Raw genomic sequence first — 22,373 nt, forward strand, 5'->3', positions numbered from 1 at the left:
GTTGTGTTCTCCATTTTCTGTCATCCACGCCTTGTGGCTTCTCCTCCCCAAATTGAGCATGCTCTGCTGATGGCTCTTCTAAATGCAAACATTCCCTTTCTTTCGTTATTATTTTTTCTTTCCCCCCACTAACCCCTCTGATGTGATGGTCTGATTATGAGGCTTTGAATAAATCCTGTGATTTTCTGCTCTAGCCGTGACCTTCTATTTAAAATGAACCCTTGGCCACGAAGTCTCGGCTTGTGATGAGATAAAGCTCCGAGGATAAAATATCTTTACTGCGTGACCTTTCTGTTAATGATGAGGACTTTAAGTGCACAGTCAGTCTGTTTCCTGTCTTCCTAAACCCCCACCCTCCGCTCAAGCTTCTTACTGGTGACGTTTTGATTTGCAGCTCAGATGTGAACTGCTGTTGAGTTGTGAAAGAATTGGCTCACAGGATTTACAGACTGGCAGTCCACTTGTTGTCCCCTTTTTCTTTTGTTTTTGTTGTTGTTCAAAATGAAACCACGTTGTGAATTTCAAAAATCTTCAATTTTCTAATTGTGTGACGTTTGTTTTGTTTTCTCTCTCTGTCTCTCTTTTCTCTCTCTTTTTTTCCCTTCCTGAATCTGATTCCCCTCTCTCCTGACATGGATTGAAATCACTCCACCGGACTGCAATAATTTTCCTCCTGGATGAACATCACCTGTGATTGGATAAAACAAACAAACAAACAAAAATCTCTTCCTGTCACCTGAACCCTGTCTCCTGACCAATCACACGGCTCTAAACCATCACAAATGGTTCTGCCCTTCTTGTGTTTTTGTATGTGTGCGCGCGTGTGTCTCCTTTCTCCCCTCTCCGTCCCCACTACCCTCCCCCCACCCCCCCACCTCTTTATCTCCTCTTCCTGCTCTGTGGAAAGCAAATGAAGAATCTTGGGCGGAAGGCAGCTTCTGCGTGCTCGTTAAAAAGAACAATCTCTGCCAGAGGAAAGTGCTGCAACAACTGTGCTGCAGAACATGCTCACAAAAGGGGTGATGGGACGTAGTTGCTGGGTGTTAAAGGGAGTGCAGGGGGGGATGCGGGGGTGGGGTGGGGTGGGGGGCACAGGGGGCACCCCACTCCTCCTCAGACCCCCTGCCCACTCATTCACAGTCACATAATTTATAAGAGAATCTGTGCCTCTTTTAAAGGGACTGCATCGGAGGTGCGATGACAGGACTACAACAAACCTACCTTTTTTTCTGTACTGGGACACACACGAGGTCAGGGCGTAATACGACTGGGACTTACTTCAAGAACAAATGAGCAAATGAAAACATAAGCGAAAACAAACAAAAGAATAAGTGTCGGTATTTTGTGACCAAAGCATTGATGCCAAAATAATTGAACCTCCTTTTTTTTTTTTTTTTTCTTCCTTCTTTTTTTTTTTTTTTTTTTGTTTTGTTGCCAGTATAGGAATTATAGCTAAAATGCAGGAGCCGCTCAGCCTGTGAATCTTCAAATATGTCTGTGTGCATTTTTATTCTGGCTCCTCTTCCTCCTCTCTTTCCAGTGTTAATGATAAACAGATGGAAAGTGAACATACAGTAGGGAAAGCCGTGGTTTTATGCCTGTAAATATACGTCAAAGAGGGGGGACGACAAAAAGAAAAAAGTAAAAACCAAGCTCACGCAGTAATGTGAAAATAATGTGTGTCTGGGCTGACTTTGGCTGTGCGAGAAGACAAATTTACACACCTTATAATATACACACACACACACGGCACACAAATGCGTCCATACCCACACTCTCACACACACACACACACACACACACACACACACACACACACACACACACACACACACACTATGCAGACACTTAAATCTGCGCACCACTTGAAATCACTGTATACAAGGCGGATGCATGTTGCTGACCTGAATCACCCCATTTCATTTACTTAAAGCATAAAATTACCCTTTGAAGAGTGTGTGCGTTTGTCTTTACTGGTGGGTCTCGGAGAATGCCATTAATTCTTGATGTAAGCCCAGACAGCATTGATCCATCAAGAGGTACTACAGGACGAGTCAATAGTCATTCCTTCCAGAGCTTCTGCAGTGAGTTATAGTAATTTTGTGGTACTAGGGATGTACCAATGCAAATTTTTCACACAAAATGATGATTATAGATACTAAACTTTTTTGTTTCCCCCCAAACCGAGTATCGATTCCATCCGTCTCTGTGATTAAACGATTTAAGCCTCCTCCGTCATTTTTGTTGTCACTGGATTAAAGTAATTGAAGTTTATTCATTAAAGGGAACTAAAATTCTACTACATGTTGGTTATATTTTCCACACAAACAAAAGGGTTAGGGGTTATGTGTATCGGTGCATCCCCTACATGTTACTGTTATCAAATAAAATAGAGTTTTAGAAGTCCAAACTTTTCGTCATCCCATTATTATGGCAAAGCATATCAAGCTGAAATACTGCTCTAAACTCTGACCACGGTGGGGTCAGCGATTGAAGCAGAAAAATGCTGTTATCATCGGCAGGTAAAGGTCTGCGACAGCCGAGCGAAACGGCGGGGTGCTGGGATGGGTTTTACTCTGAAAAATTCATGTTGAAAGTCTTTCTTATTTTATTTTTTGGCAGCAGAACTTTTGGCCAGTTAATCCAAGGGGAAAAAAAGCCTAAAACATAATGCAATCAAATTATTATTATTACTTTCTGTTTAGACAGAATCCATTGTGTTAGAAATTCAAATCGCATCGCGTGTGCGACAAGGCCGACAGACGTCAGGTGCCCGGTTTCTCCTCCTGTCTCTGAACTTTACCTGATCGAACTCAAAGGGTTGTCCTGGAGGTGCTGGCTTCTAATAAAGAACAGCGAAACAATAAAAAAATAAAGTAAAAAATATTAAAAAAATGTTTAAGATTGTTATTTTGTGTGGGTTCTCGCACCCGCAGCTTGAGCATTTACAGTATTAGATAAATTGTTGTACCGTTATCTGGTTATGGTTCTTGATGATTTGTAATAAAGATTGATGAATCCCCTGTTTTGTTTAACAAAAACTTAATCTTGGTCATTGTTTAAGATGACATGTGTGTACGTGTGCGTGTTCGTGTGCGCGTGTGTGTGTGGTAGAAGACGCACACACATACCCACCCCTCATATAAAAGCTGTTTTTATTGTGTACCTGTGACATATCTGTGACAATGCATTATTAATGTTACTCAAAGTCCTAGTTTTGAAAATCTTTTTTTTTTTTTTACTTAAGTGTTCTTATTAAAATGTTTAATCTGTTCATGTTTTTTTCCTTTCAGTTCCATTAATTATTTTGAGGGTGTATTAATCAGTATTATTTCATTCATTAGCATTTTTGTTTGCTCACTTTCCAAGTCATTAAGTTTCCCTGTTTTCACTCTATTGAGTTATGTTTTACAAATTCATGAAAGGCAAAAACATCATTGAAATTCAGATCCTTGATTTCGTTTTTCGGCACTCAGTCGTATTGATTAAGTGAAAGTTGCACATGCCCCAGGCGCAGCTCTTAAAAGGAGATATGTGCGCTCAATTACAATTAGGTGGAAGCTAAAACTGGTCAACAGTGTGTGTTTTTGGGTGCAAGGTTTATTTAACATCTTTGGATTTAGTCTAAACATTTACATTTATTAGATTAAATTCATGAATGTAGAATGTTTGTCACAAAGCAGCAAATATGAAGCTGTATGGGACGATGCAGATATGTGGTGGTTTGGACTGATACCTCACAGTAAGAGGGTCTGGGGTTTGAATCCACTGGCTGGCTGGATCCTGCAGGCGTGGGGTTTCTCCATTAGCACGTTAGGGGAGTCTAAATCTAGGAGTACGAATGAATACATGTCTGTCTCTGTGTTAAACCTGTCCAAGGTTTACAGCCAAGATAGTCTCCAAGTTCTGTCACAACCCCGAAGTGGATAAGTGGTGAAGAAAAAAGTAGTAGTTTGGATACATGAATAAATGACATTTGTGGGCTTGTGATGACCAAAGCAGCTACAGTGTCTCTTTCTAGTAATCGTCACTCAGAGAATGAAGAAATCTACAAACCTTATTTAGCATCGTTCTTACATCGAACAGTTTGAAATGAGGAGTTTTAGAGACTTTAAATGAAACTTAATCACAAAGCAGTAAATGAGTGCCGTTTAGATGTATCTACATCTCCAAAACTCAGCACCTCAACACATTATACGTAGCACTACGTAGCACTACAATCATATTTTCAGGTTAAATGTCCCATTAAATACTAATCACTGTTTAATATCAGCCTTTCAGGAAACATTTCAGTGCCAGGATGCAGTCTTCTGACACTTGTGTGGCTGTTGTATATTCATGATCAAAATTAGTTTTATTTTTAGTTGCACCCCACTGCAACTAGATTTGGTTTTGCTCCTGCTGTGCATAAAATAATTTTTTCAACAGGTGTCTGACTGATTGGACAGTTTGGGAAACTCTTTAGTTTCCAGCAATCAAACATTTTTTTCATAATAGTAAAGAAGAGCGTCAGCATCCTTTATATAAACTAGCACACAGCCATGCTGCAGGACTGTTTGGCCTGCTCGTGATGGTTTCCAAACTAAAATATAATATAATCACATTGAGAAAAAGCAGTGATAGGTCTTGTTTATGTAAATAAATAAGAATTTATTTTAAAAAAAAAATACTGTGAAAATGAAATGATAGGATGCTCTTATAAAGGTATATCTGCATAAATGCTAAAAGGGGTCTTTTTAGCCTGTTAGTAGGTGGGTGCTAAGCAACATGATAACTTCATAGTAGCTGATATAGTCTTCAGGAGGCTGAGATATACCCTCAAATTATGTCTTAAGTCAATATTTTATTATGTTATTGTTTTTTTCTCTGTTTTTTGTGAGTTCAGCATCCCAAATACGCCACTTGGGGTATGAAATACTAAGAAGGGTACCTTGTGGTGATAAATACACAATATTAAATGACCACTGTGGCTAATAAACACCTAATGTATTCAGTAGCCACTTGGGTGGATTGAAAAGAATAAATATATCTTGAAACCTTCTTAGAGTGAGTGGGTGCAGGGACCAGCAGGTGAAAGAGGGGAAGGGAATCAGGATTCACGATCAGGTGTGTTAGACGTCAGTGTGACACCTGCCAACAGAGCGCACGCTCTCTGTCTCTCCTTACAAAGTAGAGTGTCACTGTCCTCACAAGGTCAGCCGAGTCCATAACAGAGGAAAAGTTTTACTCCCCTGAGTGACAGGCTCCCTTTCTTCTCCGCTCCATTTTTCTCCTGTCTGGCGGTGAGAGTCCAAAGTGTCTGCTTTTGCTGAGTGGAGTTGTGCAGCTTTCTGTCCCTTGAGAACTTGGCTCTGTTTGTTTGTGAGTGAGGGGGAGACAAACATAAAGACAGGGAGACAATTTGTGTGTGTGTGAGTAAGAGTGACGGCGTGTATTCGGGGGCTGCTTGAATCGTTTCAGCAGAGCTCTACTGAATGGGAAGCCACCGCCTGTTGTGTTTGTACACAAAGAGGCTCTTTTGTTTTGAAAGGAACAATTGAGCTTTTCACAGAAAGCCAGAGAGCACAGACAAACCCCACCGATGCCTTGAAGGCTGCTCACACACAAACACACACAGCATCCATCTTTACGCCTGAACCAGTGTCTGTCACCTTTGTGTAATACAAAAGTAGAAGAGGAGACAATATTGTTTTCAAGGTTGATTTTTTTTTTTGGTAAAGTTTTGTTCTCCTCTTAATCTTGGGCATAAACGCTTACAAACATTTCATCTGTGAGCAAAGCTTAGGCATTCATTCCTGAGAAAGAAAAGCACCACTTATTAATTTTACATTTACAATAAGAACTACCTGGAGTGGGATCCAGTGACTCAACGATTGCTTTGCCAGGTGCTGAGGTTTCTGGCGCCTGAAGCTGAATTTCCAGTCAGTAATCTGTTTTGTAAGAAAAACTTTCCGGCCTTCAAGAACCTACGCACATTTTCAACACGTTCATCAGTGGAAGATGTGGTTAATGGGCTGCGGGAAGGATGTTTCCTTATGATATAGCAGATGCCTCTGTCGCCTTTCCACTCTAATAAGCAAGCTCACTTCTATGGCAAGAGGTTGTAAATATTGCTGTTACCTGGCTACAGATGCTGGTGATTAGAGATGATGTCTTCCTTTAAGACTTTGTATATTATCTTGGTTCTTCCTGTTCATGGCGTGAAAAGTCTTTGTTTCCCCTCAGAGACGACTTTAATTAGACAAATGCTACAGTGGGTACGACTGCTGACTTAAACTGACTCTTTTGGATAATGAACAAACCCAAATGTGAGCGAGGAAACGTGCAAAGTCAACACACAGTGGGGAACTCGTGCAGAAACGCTGTGCAGCGAACTAGAAGTGCTTAAAATTTGTAGTCACGACTGAAATGGAAGCTGAGTGGCATTTATATTGCTCTTTTTCTACTCATCCTGAGCACACACACAAGGCTTTACAATACAATCCACATTCAGGCAGCACCTTATTCAATGCACTGAAGCGCTCACATCCACACGACGGCCAATTTAGAATCGCTAATGAACCTAACATGCAAGTCTTTGGACTGTGTGGAAAGAAACTAGAGCACCCAGAGAAAACCCACGCGTGTATTGGGAGATCACGCAAGCTCCACACAGAAAGGCCTCAGGGAGGTTCAAACCAAGAGTCTTTATGAGGTGACAGTGCTAACTACTGCACCACTGTTGCACTTTCCCATAAGACAATAGCTGAGAAATGACCAGATCAGTACTCGGTAAATGACATTTTAACACCTTAGTTTTTTAGCAAAAAAAGATGTGTGAAATATATTTGCAAGACAAAGAAAAGCAGATATACAGCTGTTTCTGTGCAGGGGAAGTCAGAGAAAAATGTAATGAAATGAAAACAAAAGCAATTGGCTGTTAATTGGTGCAACTAGGATACATCAAAGCATCAAATCAAATCGCTCGAGTGATATGACAAGTAAGCACGGTAAGTATGAAGTGAGTCAAATAGAGGCAGATAAGTGAGGCAGAATGCGCGGTGATGCTGTTTTCTGTGGCTCTCTATCGGCAGGAGAGTACTTGAGTAAACACAACAAGTGCCGCCCATGTGATCCTTCCTGTCTGAGGTGCAAGGGTCCGGAGAGAAATGACTGCAGCAGCTGCCCTGCAACACGGTGACAGCCACTGACACACAAACATCTGTAGTGTATACTGAAAAGATGAAACTTGCATTACAATTGAGCCAACCCACCAAAGGAAGGAGCTAATATAATTACACAAACCTAAAAAAAAAAAAAAGTTCCATTGGGTTTGGATTAACCTGTTTTAATTTGTGAAATCTTCTTCTTAAACTTGTCAACTTGTCATGCAAGTGCAGCAACTTGTTACGCTATAAATATGGATATTATATACAGTAGCTGGGCCTAATTTTGTTCCACCTGCAGGTTCTTTGATGAAGGACGCTGTGACACCCGCTGTCAGAAGGGCCGTTATGCCGTGGGAAGACAATGCCACCTTTGTCACCACACCTGTCAGGAGTGTACTGATGAGGGAGCTCATAGCTGCACCACCTGTGACACAGGTATATTTAAAATATACATTAATGCCCCTAGAAAAGCATAAACATCGATCACAAGTGCATTGAGTTAGCTTTCAGGGAAACGCAGCTCCAGTTAGTGCAGATAAAAACGTCCTTTATTTCTTTGCTGCCACATAAAAGCTGCACTCTTTGAACTGACGCAGGTAGCTCTTTGCAAAGGTTTAGCTGCAAGTCTCCAAGTATCCATCAGGCCTATCCATCCATCCAATCGGGCCTCTTCATAGTATCCTTTGGTTCACACAAAGACTCATTTGTGCCAGACTCCATCAATAAATCCTCCAAAAATGAGTGAACCTAATTAATGCAGCAGGTCACCCAAGGTCTGCTGATAGATGTGGATAAAACGTATATTAGTCATTTGTGTGCTTTAGAGGTCACTGCACTTTGGTCAGCTTTTCAGATCAGTCAAAAAAAAAAAAAGGTCTGTATTTAATGACTACTTTTACTTCCTCTAAAACTGCATGTTTTCTGATCTTGTGCAGCCAATCAGTCTATCAAAAAGCCTTTTTCCTCCCCTCATAACAGCAGTTATAAAATCCGGACATCATTAGGCAACCACAGCTGAAGAAATATCAACCTGAGGATGGTAGTAATAACTCTGTTTATCACACTATTTCAGGAGGTATTATGGCTGTTTGAATGAATGTATTTACACTGGGGAGATTGTGTTACTCACACACCTAGCCCCCACTCACGCACTCACTTTGAGATACCAGACAGCCAAAAGAAGATTAACAGCAGATTTTTCTTTCACTCACACACACACACACACACACACACACACACACACACACACACACACACACACACACACACACACACACTCTCTCTCTCTCTGTCACCTTCACATGTGCATACACTCTCAATTAGCCGGCAAGCTTGTCAGACTGTGTTTGCAAATGTGGTTCCATTTAATTGCCGGTCTGTCTGAGGCTCAATGAGACATAACAATAATAGTTTGAACAGACCCTCTATCTGCCTCTGCCCTTGTCATTCCTCTCTCAAAACAACCTCTCTTATCTTGGCCAGTCACGCTCACATGCGTAGAGCTCCGTACTGAGAGGACAGGTCTTTGAAAGTCATGTTCGACGCCCCTGCTCGTCACTACTACGAGGAGCGAAGATACAGATGGATGAAACAAGCAAAATGCTAAAGTGTCAGTTTAAAAATGCTGACACACACGCGGACAAGCCCAGACATCTATGAAATTACAGCCAGACACAGATTTTTAAAAAAAATTTAATTACAGCGAAAGCAAATACAGAGTGGCAGGCTGAGGGTGTTTAGCTGACTAACTGTGAAAAACCTTTTACTGGGTTAATGTTGACATTTAAATATCATTGCATTTACAGATTAAAAAATATTTGACTTTGAAAAGCACGTGTCCTGATTTAAGGCCAATAAATTGTTTCATTTGAATGTCCAGCAGGTTTAAAACACTTTTTAAGGATCAAACAAAATGTGTTAAATGTTGTAAAAAGCTTATTATTATTGTTTACATAAATATTTATGCCAACAAAAAATGTAGATTTGCAAAGGGGTTGTTGACTGGTCTCTAAACCTGTGTGAATAAATAATTGGGCTGCCTATGAATTTGGGTTATTTTATCATCTTTCCTGGCTTCCATACATTTTACAGGAGAAGCTCCCACGTGTGACTGGCTGTGCCTTGCGGTATACCAAAACATCCATATACCCTTCCTTTAAACGCCTGCAGTAAAACTGCTTTGTCCTAACCTGTGTATGACTCTGTGTCTGAGTATGTCCTCAAAGCTGTTTTCAGCACTCCTCCTTCAGATTTCTTTTCCTAAAACTTTTGCTTTTCTTGCTCTTCCTCAGATATGTTTGGCGTGGCCAGGTACCTCTTTCAGGGTCAGTGCCTGGATGTCTGCCCAGAGGGGTTGTTCCAGTTTGAAGGCTCTGAAGGGAGACGGTGTGACGCGTGTCCGGCACACTGCATCATCTGCACTGAAACAGATCGCTGCCTCCAATGCAGCACAGGACACAAGCTCAGAAATGGCCACTGCATCCCACTGCATTGCAGCACAGGTGAGATACGCCGGTACAGAATGTACAGGTAGTAGGGTCACCTTCTATAAAGAAAAAGTGCATTAATAATATAATTTGTAATAAAACAATATATACAAGTCTGTGAGAACACATGCAGCCGTATTTTAAAGAGAACATAAAAAGGAAAATGGTCTCCAAAAGACAACTTCAACAAGCTGCAACTCAGCTGAGCAGCTGAGCAGGTTTTTAAAGCGAGGATTTTACATTTGCAAGCAGCTTTGCAACCCCCCTCATCCTTTTCATGCTGTGTTTGACTGTCTCATATCTGTTGTAATTGAAGCCTTCTCTGTTCATAAATGAGCCTTAGTCTCTGGAACAAAGCTGCCAAATATAAATTAGAACAAATGTTGGTCCCGACTGAAGTATAGTAATGACAGAATAATAGATGGTATTGAAAGTTTATTCAGTGAAGCAGCTATTTTTGTAGCAAAAAGCTCTATAAAAACTGATCCCCTAGTAGAGTAATACAATCAGACTTAACTTCGTTCATCTGTTGGCCGACACAGAGCTGATGTGTTCTTACGTCTACTTTCTGTTCCCGATCTGTTCAGCCCAATAAACACTTGCCAAATGTTTTCTTAAAGTTGAAAAGATTGAGAAGGACGAACCCGTTGCACTTTATCTCATCGTGGGAGATCAAATGCGGATGCCAGCAAATCGAGTATTGAGTAAGAGCTGAAATTTTTGAGTGAGATGTTATATTTTTTGAGATACTGCATTTGAGATAAGGAGGAGTGGTGGAGTTAGGTACTTAAGATTTCACAACAGTGAATTTGAGACAGAGGAATGATGGCAGTGTGTAAGTGAGGAGATAAAGTTTATGAGTTGGAGAATAAGGCGAGATGTTGATCTTATGTGGAAGGCAGACCTGCACAGACAGGCTGAGGACCTTGCCGGGGTTCGTTAGCTGTGCTGTATGTGATATCTCTGCCTTTTTGTCCTTATATATAATCTTATTAATTTGTGTCCACTTGTGTTCATCAGGTGAGGCCTCAGATGCAGAGGATGAAAAGTGTCTTCTTTGTGATGACGGATGCGCACAGTGTAAACGCAGTAAGCATTTTTTCTTTCCATCGTCTGGCTGATCCAACCTTCTCCATCAACCGACCTGCATAAACAAAACCAGACTCTAGAAAATAAGAGGCAGAGGCAGTCACAGGGCGCTGCACAAAATCATGAATTAATAATCATGAGCCAACCTGCACCGCTCATCGGTGAGATACATTTGTGAAAGCGCAAACATGACACCTACTAAAGAGGGGTACTCTCTAAACGTGTTTGAAAGGAGTGAGGCATCGCCGCTGCATTTAATGACGTTGCGATTGATTTTAGTTGCACCTCACGCTCTGCTGTAGGCTCTCCATTACTGCAGGTACATCAATTCACTTAGAGGAGCCCCCAACAACTGAGTCAATTTATGAAAAAGTCAGGCGCTCTTAAATCTCTGAGCACTTTCCGCTCACTGGGAAAACCATATAGACTTAGTGTGGATGAGATTTGTGGAGCACTATCGGTACAACTCACATTAAGGCGAAAGGGCTGAGGGGTAATTATCAACATACCGTGGAAAATTGTTATTGTGGAGCTGAACTAGTCTGAGGTGGAGGCTCACTGTTATTATGTCATTATGCACTCTGGGTGGAATACGTTTCTTCAGTTTCGCTCTTGCCACCCACCCAGTCGTAGCAATCACAATTCTGCAAGCCAAACAAGTCAGTCAGCGCATTAGAGATTTGAGATGATTGGCTGTGTGACGTGATGCCACAGGCCAGAGTAAAGACGAAACCATGTCGTTTTCTGTCACTGACATCTGACGTGTGTGTGTGTGTGTGTGTGTGTGTGCGCTCATACTCGTGCCAGAGGTCATCCTCTGTGTGTCAGCGTAGGGAATGCAGCTTTATCTAAATACTGCTTGTGGAGGACTTTTGGCTGTCAGGTTTGGGTGTATGATATTAAGCCTTAAATCATAATTATGAATAGATATATGAGGGGATTAAATCATGCGCTATTGTGTTTTATAAGAAACCAAATTCCTAACCGCTTGGCATTGGATTTTGTTTTCATTTCCCTGAGAGATTAAGAAACTGTAGGCTCGAGGTTTATAACATTGGATGAGATCAGTCAATGAATTCAAAAGCCTGACAGTGTGTGATAAGGTGCAGCAGATGTTTCTCAGTCCTAGCTTCACCATCTTATAAATTCAACGCGTCTTTTTTGACTCGTCATCAGCTTTATGTCCTGTAATCCTCTTAGGATACTACGATTTGTAATCAGTGGCGAGAGGCTTGAAAATATTTTACAATTGGATTAGTCAAGCTTTTGGTTCTGGGTAATTTCAGGAATGGCACTGATGCGTGCTTCTTGTGTACCTGGGTGTGATCTGATGAAATCGCCGTATTTTGTCCTTTACCTGGGACTCAAGACCTTCATCTTGCTTATTTTAGCACATAGGGCGTGTACTGCAGTATTTTTCCAACATTAAATAAAAAAAGGCCTTTCTGTCTGTCTGGGTCCCATCCTTATTTTCATTCCTCATAACATCTCTACATGGCTGTTCGTGCCACACTCCATTTGATACAAGTGAGGATGGCTTAAATAGTTAATGGATTTCCATTTGTTTACTAATTTTTCAGGAATCGCAGCTACCATTGACCTCTTCCCGTCCATTATAAAAAGGAGTAATAAAGAGTTAAACCTCTTGCTCAGAGGCTGTTTGCATGCCAAAGCTCGGTTTCACCCCCAGAGCTCAGCCCTTTTAATGCACTGCATCTCATTTCTATGCTTGTCTCTTTGTATCAGGAATATCAAGGAGTTTTTCATAAACACACTTTCTCGGTTTCTCTTGCTGAATTGATGATTTGTGTTTGTTGATGTTAAAAACGAGTTCACCAATTCTCCCTCCTGAGCATGTATAACTTTTGCTTTAAAGTGTGATTGTTGCTTGCGTAATATGTGTGAGTGCGTCCACATTCCACAAGTGAATAGTTCAGGATGTGCGTACAGGTTTTAAATTCTGTTGAAATCCCCCCTCCCCTGGCATGCACAGTTAATATTTATGCGGGCGCTATTCTCTCCCTCTCCCTCTCTCACACACAGACACAGCCTGGAGGCATGATTTCCGGCTCCTCGCTCGCTGTCTCCTCTTCTATATACCTCTGTCCCTCCCACCTTTCCTTTCTCTCAGTCTCTCTCTGTATGAGTAATTGCTTTCACAGGTAGTGGCTTGTCGACTGCATTGAAGTGCAAACCAGTGCAGTGCTAAGTTGCGGGTGCTGGAGAGAAGCAGGGAGAGGAAAGGGGGTGTAGAGGGGGTCGGCAGAGGCTTTTTCTGGAGAGGATGAAGGTCCCAAGGGAAAGTCTGCAGATGCAGGGTTTTAAAAGCCCACCCCCATGCTCTCTGTCCTTCGAGATGTTTTGACATTGTTGGACTAAGGGATGACAGTGTGACTCTTTCCCACTTACCAGTTGGATGGTTTTGAGTGGCAGCACGAATTAATTAGTTTGCAAGAAAACAAGTTTCTTCCTTTGCTGCGTGTAGAAAAACAGTCACACGCTCACCTGAATTACTTATTAATATCCCCTCCATATGTTTCCTGGTCTAACGAAAACAGGGAAAAGAATTCATAACCCATCACTCACATTATGCATTTTGTGTGTGTGTGTGTGTGTTTTAAGCAGAAGTACACCTGCAGTGCAAGCTTGACAAACAGAAAATCACACACTTGCACCCCCACACTTGCAATTATTGGGGATGAGAGAAACGCACTGATCTTAAAGATTGGAACCAAAGTGAGCACGGAGACTCGCTGACTTTTACATTTGCTTTGTGGATTAGGTCTCTTTCTTGCTTTAAAATTGATCACACTCAGCTTATGATCGATCTGAGCATGCCATTCATTTCTGTGCTGAGCTGAACACATTTGATATGTGTTGTCAGAGTGCCTCCTGCTGCTGTCTAAAGAAACTGCATTCAAACAGTTACTACCTGCTTCACTGGTTCCTCACCTCACTTGTTTAAAAATCATCATATTTAAATTAGATTTAAACAAGAATTTCAGAAATGCATACCAAGGCAGGTTTGGTTTTTTTTGGGTTTTTTTACCCTTTTTTGTTGTGTGGTTCAATTTCTGCTTTTCGCCACAGATGATTTGGGAGATCAGGAGCAGGAAACTGTTTGCCTTAAATGTGAAGAAGGTTACTACCAGTAAGTCTCCTCAGTTGAGTAAGCCATTAAGGACCTACAGTGTGGAAGATGCCATGGTGTGCGCTCCATGTGAAGATAAACAATGTGTAATCTGTGACCAGTCCCAGTGCTACTGGTGTGAAGATGGATTTTATGTCTCCGGTAACATTTGAAACATTTCTTATTTGGTGTGTAGCAAAAATATCAGATAATAAACTGCCGATGGAAAAATATGTAACTACATTTGGTAGACAAAGTGAGGAACTGAAAACCAGAAATGATGCTTTGTGTTTTAAGGATATACACTCACTGGCCACTTTATTAGATATAGCATGCTAGTAGTGGTTGGATCCTCCTTTTTCTTTCAGAACTGCCTTAATTCTTAATGGCACAGAGTCATAATTTTTAATGGCTAAATTCTGACCAAGTTCGACTGAGATTTTCATGCACCGACAAGGAAAGCAGGAACATTTGTCTCCTGACAAGCCAGCACGACAAAGCAGTCAAGATTTACAAGTAAAACTCACACTAATGCACAGAACAAATCCAATTCAATTTTTTTTACTTCAGTTTTATTTATGTACCAAATACTAGAGATGGACCGATCCGATATTACGTATCGGTATCGGTCTGATACTGACGTAAATTACTGGATCGGATATCGGAGAGAAATAAAAAATGTAATCCGATCCATTAAATATCAAAAAAGCATCTCACAAAACCTGCGACACGGCGTAACTCGGCTCATAACCGTAGCACGTCGGAGCAGTATGCCTCACCTGATAGAGGGCTGTGTGTATTTGTAGCCTCGCTACCAAACCAGCATTTCATCTCCGATGAAGTTATCCCAGAGAGAAGTAAAGGAAGTGTGTAAGTTCATCTCTGAATGTTTGTGAAGCATTCCCGCGTTAAGCTTAACAACCGATATATGGAGCAAGTACCTCTTCTTGCTGCTATTTCAATTGTGAAACTGATTAATGATCAGCTGATCGGCTTTTCTGTCGCGAGTCTGTCTTTCTTGTTTGTTTTTGGCCCACTTCGCGCCAGAAAGAGGAAACCAGCGGCTGAACAACAGCAGAACGTTTAAGCTTGATAAGCTGTTGTTAGAATGTATTTAATATTACTTTCTAGACCAGGATCCTTTTCTACGTAGCTGACGGCTGGTAACTGTGCAGGGGCGGATCTAGCAAAGTTTAGCCAGGGGGGCCAATAGGGCATGAACAGGGAAAAGGGGGCACAAAGACATATTTTTCTTTCTTATTCTCATTTAAAGTGTCTAGCTTTTAATAAATAATTATCTGAATCTTACACCCCAAGTTTTAATCTTATGTAAAATATATAGAAGTCCATTACTGTATATAACTGTTAAGTCTAAAGTCAAAGTCAAAAGTCAAAGTCAAAGTCAGTTTTATTTGTCAATTTCTTCAGATGTACTTGCCATACAAAGGAATTGAAATTACGTTTCACACTGTCCCATGCGTAGACATAGACAACAATAAAGTGCAGATGCACAACATTTAGGTAACATACAGGATATAACAAGACAGGACCTACACATAACATATAACATATAATAAAGTGTTCCACAGTGCGCCCTGGAAAGTAGTGTACTAGTTCACTTGACGTAGTCCCAGGTTGTGGTTGGTAAGTGTTTTTGTTTTAATGCAGCATAAGACTGTAGCAGTAGTAATAGTAATATAAACTAGAAAGCGAAAATTTCAGAAGAAATTTTAAGTGTGCCTATGCCGCTGCGAATCAGTGTAGTTTGCCATTCATACAGCTACAGAGAGCAAAAGTCAGAAGAGCAGCCATTCTCCACCATGAACTATGGTAAAAACAAACACCGCTCGAGCCTCACAGATGACAGTTTACAGTTTTGGGTAAAGATGAAGTGACTTTGTACAGCCCCGATTTGTAGATGCTGTGCACACAGGTTCATGAGCAGAAGTGCCATTGTACCACGGCAGACCCGACAATGTTTGCCTGAACACGCTTTGAAGCATTACGTTATGGACCACTTTTCACACATGGTTGGTGTACCCACACAGCCGGCTGTAGCTTTTCAACTCACAGCCCGATACACACCCAAAATAAAAGCCGAGAGAGCACAGACTACACCCGAGAGGCGTGATTGCAGGTGCCGCTCAGGTGGGTCCACCTCCCCTGCAGCGGCACTGCAGACCACGCCCCGCCACACACATCAAACACGTAAAATAAATATTTATGCACTTTTGCATTCACTTTTTGCTTTTTGTTATTTTTACACAGTGTTCTGAATGATTAACAATGGTCTACAGCCAATCTTGTGTATTATTATACAAACTTTGGTTGTAAGATGCAGATAAGTATTTAATAAAAAGCTAAATATTTTATATGAGAGTAAGAAAGAAAAGTATATCTTTGTGTCCCCCTTTCCCTGTTAATGCCCTACCTGGCCCCTTGGCAAAAGCTTTGCTAGATCCGCCCCTGCACAGTTACCAGCTGTCAGCTACACAAAAACAGGAGCTGGGTGTTTATTTGTCTCTCAGAAACAGTTCATAACTTCCCTTCAACTCATTCATGTCACCTAAAGGGCAAACCTGTTTCTCCATCACCAGTTCAGCTCACATCAAACACGTAAAATAAATATTTATGCACTTTTGCATTCACTTTTTGCTTTTTGTTATTTTTACACAGTGTTCTGAATGATTAACCATGGTCTACAGCCAATCTTGTATATTATTATACAAACTTTGGTTGTAAGATGCAGATAAGTATTTAATAAAAAGCTAAATATTTTATATGAGAGTAAGAAAGAAAAGTATATCTTTGTGTCCCCCTTTCCCTGTTAATGCCCTACCTGGCCCCCTGGCAAAAGCTTTGCTAGATCAGCCCCTGCACAGTTACCAGCTGTCAGCTACACAAAAACAGGAGTCTCTCAGAAACAGTTCATAACTTCCCTTCAACTCATTCATGTCACCTAAAGGGTAAACCTGTTTCTCCATCACCAGTTCAGCTCTGATGATTCAGTAAGGACATCTCCTGGTTTGGACCAGCCGCGAAATTAAAATCAAATGAATTGTAACAACAGCTGATCAAGCTTAAACGTGCTGCTGTGTTTAGCGCGATAAACAAGAGCGAAAAGCCGATCGTTGATCAGTTTCACGATTGAAGTTGCAACAGGCCAGAGAATGACAGGGGAGGCTTCATAACGACAGAATAAATCGTAATATTTTCTCTGAATGTGGGACGATTCCGTTTGTACGACAACTCTACGGACTAACTCTTATGAATAAAATAAAGTTCAACGTCAGTAACTTAGCGCGCACACTGCTCTATAGAAACTCCTGTGCAATTCATAACTTCTTACCTGAAATTCAGTTCACCTCACGCTCCTGCCTTTGGTTTCCCTGATCCACGATCTACCACCGGTCGATTGGCGGTCCCCTCGCCGCCTCGTATGTCTCGTTCCTCGCATGTTTTTCTGACACACACCGGTAGATAGCTGCTCTCGGTTGTAGCTCCGGTTGTAGCTCCGCGTTAGCCAAGACCAAACAACTCAGTTATTTTTTCCACATCGACCAGCATCATCAGCCCATATAAACGAAAAATAAATCCACCTAAGACAAAGTCTGTTGGCGAGCGATCAGGTGATGGTCAGCAGCCTCACTAAAGGCAAGCCCGGGTGCTCGAAGGGTCGCTAGCGGCGCTAGCTAGCGGCGCTAGCCACGCTAGCTAGTTAGCCGGCAACATCGTCAGATATAATATGGGATGTTTTGACAAAACGAGCAGATATTTGAAGTTTACACACCTACATTCTCGCCTGAAAATATCTTAAAAGTTTATTTTGTGACCTAGAAACACGAATAAAAGACATTTAAAACGAAGAGGTGTCCGCCATTGTTTAACTCGGCAGAGGCGCGCTATGGATTATGGGATATTGAGTTTAAAAACAAGCATACAGATTTTCGGCCGTACTACTCCGGTATACCACTAGAGAGAGCCAACCCACCACAAATAAAGTCTGTTTCTATGGAAATTGGCCTAAATTTGCACTAAAATCAAAATATTTCAAAAAGTATAAAAGTCATGAACACCAAAAGTGTATACCATACTAGTCCAGCTCCAGCCGCACAAAATGATCTAACATATGTAACCGTATTGTCAAAACTGTTCGGCAGAGAGGCGCGGGAAAATTTTCACTAAAATATTAATATTTAAAAAACTATAATAGTCATAAACACCAAAAGTCATAGCACACCATTCCTGATCCAGCCGCACAAAATGAGGTAACATATATGAAGCTTGTCTCAAAACTGCGGGGCGAGATTCGCTGCAAAATTTCAGGCGGAAACTGAAGAATAATAATAACTAGAAAAATTTGCATTTCCTGCGAAAATGCAGTGTGGATGCTTTACAGCTAAAGCTGTCTGCTGAAACTAGCTGAAAAAGCTGAAAAGTTGCAGAAATTGTAAAAACTTTGCAGAAGCAAATGAACTTTGCTAAAATGTAGTAACTTAGCAGAACTGTAATATCTTAGAGGAAACATAATACTCGGCAGAAATACAATAGCATAGCAGAACTTAGCAGAAATATTTTAACTTACCAGAAACACGATAACTTCTCAAAAATACAAGAATTTAGGAGAAATAGTATAAGATAACAGAAAGAATAAATTTAGCCAAACAATCTGAAACATTACAGAAATACTATGATTTAGAAAAACAGTACAACATAGCAGAAATGCTGTGATTTACAAGAGACACTATAATATACTATTAATATTGTAATTTTAAATAAATACTATGTTTTAGCAAAAATACTCCAGTTTAGCACAAGTATTATAACATAGCAGAAATGCTATTCTATAGCAGAAATGCTAAATTTAGAAAGGAAAATATAATATTGTAGAAATACTATGATTTAGCAGAAATCCTACAATATAGCTTAATAACAATGATTTAGAACAGATAATATGATTGAGCAGAATAGTAATAACTTAAGTGAAAACATTGGAAAGGTAAAATGACAAGCTGAACAAAAAGGAAGATGGTTAAGTAAGCTCAAAACTAATTTTTGTTCACCTGTGAAAAAAAATAAATAAAAATACATTTAGAAAAAAACAAATACGAACAGCCAACAGATATACACAAAATCTAATATAGATACACAAATCACCAAATACACAGAAAATCAAATATGGATACACAAATGTACAGAGAGAGACACACACACAGGGTCTATGCCAGTCAAACAGTCTGAATATATTATATTTTTATCCAACAATGAGATGCTGCCCTAAAAAGGGTCTTTGTGTGTGTGTCTTTCTCTCTCTCTCTCTCTGTCTCTCTCTCTCTCTCACACACACACACACACACACACACACACATACACACACACACACACACACACACACACACACACAGCAGCAGCATCAACAAGTGAACAGGGCTGTTAACAGCATGTTTCTAGGTCAGTCAAACAGCTGTGAGCTTCTTAATTTGAATCCACCAATCAGAGAGGCTGTGTATTTTTCCCACCAAAACTGGTGCACTAAGTGCAGGCTCTTACAGCACAGAGAGAGACAGCAGTTTTGCAGTCTATTTCTCATAGTGAGGACTCCCCTCAAACAAACAGCCATAAATTCCTAACCGTAGGGGCTAAAATGGTCGTTCTTAGACCGTTTTGTTCAGAAGACATGGGAGAATCTTGAAATGTTGACCATTTAAAATAAAAATATGAAATATCACAGATATATGACATAGATGATTGGTTATCTAAGAAGCCACGAGGGCCCCAATATGCAAATTTGAATGTGCAAGCCCTCAGACATGATTGGTTGTCTTAGAAGCCATATAAAAAGCAGTAAAACTGTACTATGATTTGGTAGAAAAACTATAATTAATCAAAAATACTATATTTGGGAGAAATTGTATTTTTTAGCAGAAACATTACATGTAGCAAAAATCTTATGAAATAGCAGAAACAGTATGATTTAGCAGAAATGCTGTATTTAGCACAAATACTGAAAAGCAGCAGAAATGTTATGACTTAGCACAATAGTAATAACTTAAATAGAAAAATTGGAAAAGCAAAGTGGACAGCTGAAAAAATCCTGAACATGCTAAGGGTCCCTCAAATGTAATTGTTAAATGAAAAAAAAATCAGTAAAAAAAAGTATAACAGTCACACAATCACAAAGATGGACACATATAGAAACACACAAGCACAGAGAGACACACACAGGACCAAATTCAGTCAACCAGTCTAAATATATTGAATTTAAATCATACAGTAAGATGCTCCCATAAAAAGGCTCTCCCTCTCTCTCTCACACACACACACACACACACACACACACACACACACACACACACACACACACACACACACACAGGGAGAGACAAGCAAGACTCTAGGTCAGTCAAGCAGCCTGGGAGCTGCTTAATTTGAATTCACCAATCAGAGAGGCTGTGTGCTTTTTCCCGCCAAAACTGGTGCACCAAGTGCAGGCTTTTACACACACAGACACAGAGAGAGACAGGATTTCTGCAGTGTATTTGTCATAGTGAGCATTCCCCTCAAACAAATGGCCATAATTTCCTAACCGTAGGGGCTAGAATGGTCATTCTTACACCGTTTTGTTCAGAAGAGATGGGGGAATCTTAAAGTGTTCACGATTTATCATTAAAATATGAATTATTAAAGATATTTGACTTGTAATGCACCATAACTGAGTAGAGGCGAAGCGAAAACTGCCTTGACCTGCCCTCAAACAACGCTTTCTAACTCTAAATCTATTTGGAGTATCGATATCATTTTTTCACCGTAAGAGACAGCAGGCTTTGGTGAACAGTCATGGAAATTTTCAGGTCTCTGTGGAAATCCAACAAAAAGTTATGACGAGAGAAAAAAGTGGTTCATTTCCAGAGTTTGAAATCTGAAGAAATCTGAGCGAGGGACAAATTTCCTACCCTCAAACAAACCCAATTCATGGCCAAATGGTAATATTTGAGAAAAAAATTCTTGAATTGTGAGCGTCAGGAGTGTCTAAAGATATACTGGGACAAGCCTCATGTTTTAACTTCGCTTCGTTAGGGAGATATGACGATTCGAATATGCCTCTCATGACAGAAATCAAGCTGTGGTTTTGAACAAACTCTCCATTGACTTTGTATGGAGACTTTTCCGACCTTGTGTTGGTCTGAGGAGATTTGGCAAAATTCTATAAATCCCACAACAATGACAGTGACATTTTCTGAAAGCCAGCAAAAATACCTACGTTTTGATGTATAATTTGTGGAAGTTGAGTGAAAATTGAGCAAGTAGCAAGAAGTTGTTCGGACATGAAGAGAAGACTGCAAAACTTACAGTGGCTCACTGAAAGCCAAGTGCATAGCAACCATAACAACGCATGTATTTTGTGAAAAATCACAAAAATGAAACTCAAAACTTAAAGAGGGATAAGATGAAAATGGTAACAGATATGAAAAAGCTGAATCATACAACAATAGCAGAAAAATTTGTGAACATTTTAAAGTTTGAATGGTTGTTCTAGGTGAAAGTATGAGGAAGTAGTTAAGTTTCAAAAACAAGCAAGTTTTAGCAGAATTGCGGAAGTTTCCCATTCATTTCAATAGGACAAATTAAAGGAAAAAAGCGTAATATTTTAAAAAGTATAATAGCAAAAAATACCAAAAGTCATAGCACACATTAGCAGAAATAGCAGAATAGTTTAAAATTTGAACGGTGAAAATCGACTGAAAATTGTGGAAGTAGAAAAGTGCCAAAAAAAGTGCAAAAGTGGCAACTAGAATAATAATAATAAAGTAGAATAATAAAGAATAAAGAGAAACAGGAACTCAATAGTGTGGATGCCTCCAGCATCCACACAATAATAAATCCGAGCAATAGTAATATGTGTGCCTCTTGGCATAGGCACACATAAACTGAAGAATAATAATAATAATAAATCCGAGCAATAGTAATATGTGTGCCTCTTGGCATAGGCACACATAATAATATAAATAGTGCTAAAGAAAATACTAAAAATACAAAAAATATAAGGCAGCAGGTGTGTGCAATTGTAATGCAGAGGTAGTCGTGTGTGTGTGTGTGTGTGTGTGGGGGGGGGGGTCCAGTCTGTCTTCCTATACTCCTGCCAGTCTGGTGTTTCTGCTGGCTGGGAGCCGGGAGGGGAGAGAGTTCAGCAGTCTCACAGCCTGGTGGATGAAGCTGTTGGTGAGCCTGGTAGTGCGGGAGCGGAGACTTCTGTATCTTTTTCCAGAGGGCAGGAGGCTGAACAGACAGTGCGCGGGGTGGGTTGCATCGTTGACAATTGTGATGGCTTTGCGGGTAAGGCGGGTGGTGTAGATGTCTTGCAGGGAGGGGAGTGGTACACCAACTATCCTCTCAGCTGTTCTCACAATGCGCTGTAGAGCTTTCCTGTTATAGTCAGTGCAGCTACCGCCCCACACAGTGATGCAGCTGGAAAGGATGCTTTCAATGGTTCCTCTGTAGAATGTGGTCAGGATGGGTGGT

The 22,373-nt window shown here is 40.5% G+C and overlaps 1 protein-coding gene across 1 annotated transcript in view; it reads left to right on the top strand.

Annotated features, from left to right (window-relative positions):
* pcsk5b (proprotein convertase subtilisin/kexin type 5b) overlaps positions 1–22,373 on the top strand; it is an 87,842-nt gene that overhangs the window by 59,469 nt on the left and 6,000 nt on the right. The window contains 6 exon segments of the mRNA XM_063489127.1: positions 7,074–7,176; positions 7,447–7,583; positions 9,440–9,649; positions 10,655–10,723; positions 13,814–13,871; positions 13,873–14,015. Coding sequence (XP_063345197.1) covers positions 7,074–7,176; positions 7,447–7,583; positions 9,440–9,649; positions 10,655–10,723; positions 13,814–13,871; positions 13,873–14,015 — 720 coding nt within the window.

Source organism: Pelmatolapia mariae, linkage group LG12 (genome assembly GCF_036321145.2).
Source record: "Pelmatolapia mariae isolate MD_Pm_ZW linkage group LG12, Pm_UMD_F_2, whole genome shotgun sequence".
Lineage (NCBI taxonomy): Eukaryota > Metazoa > Chordata > Actinopteri > Cichliformes > Cichlidae > Pelmatolapia > Pelmatolapia mariae.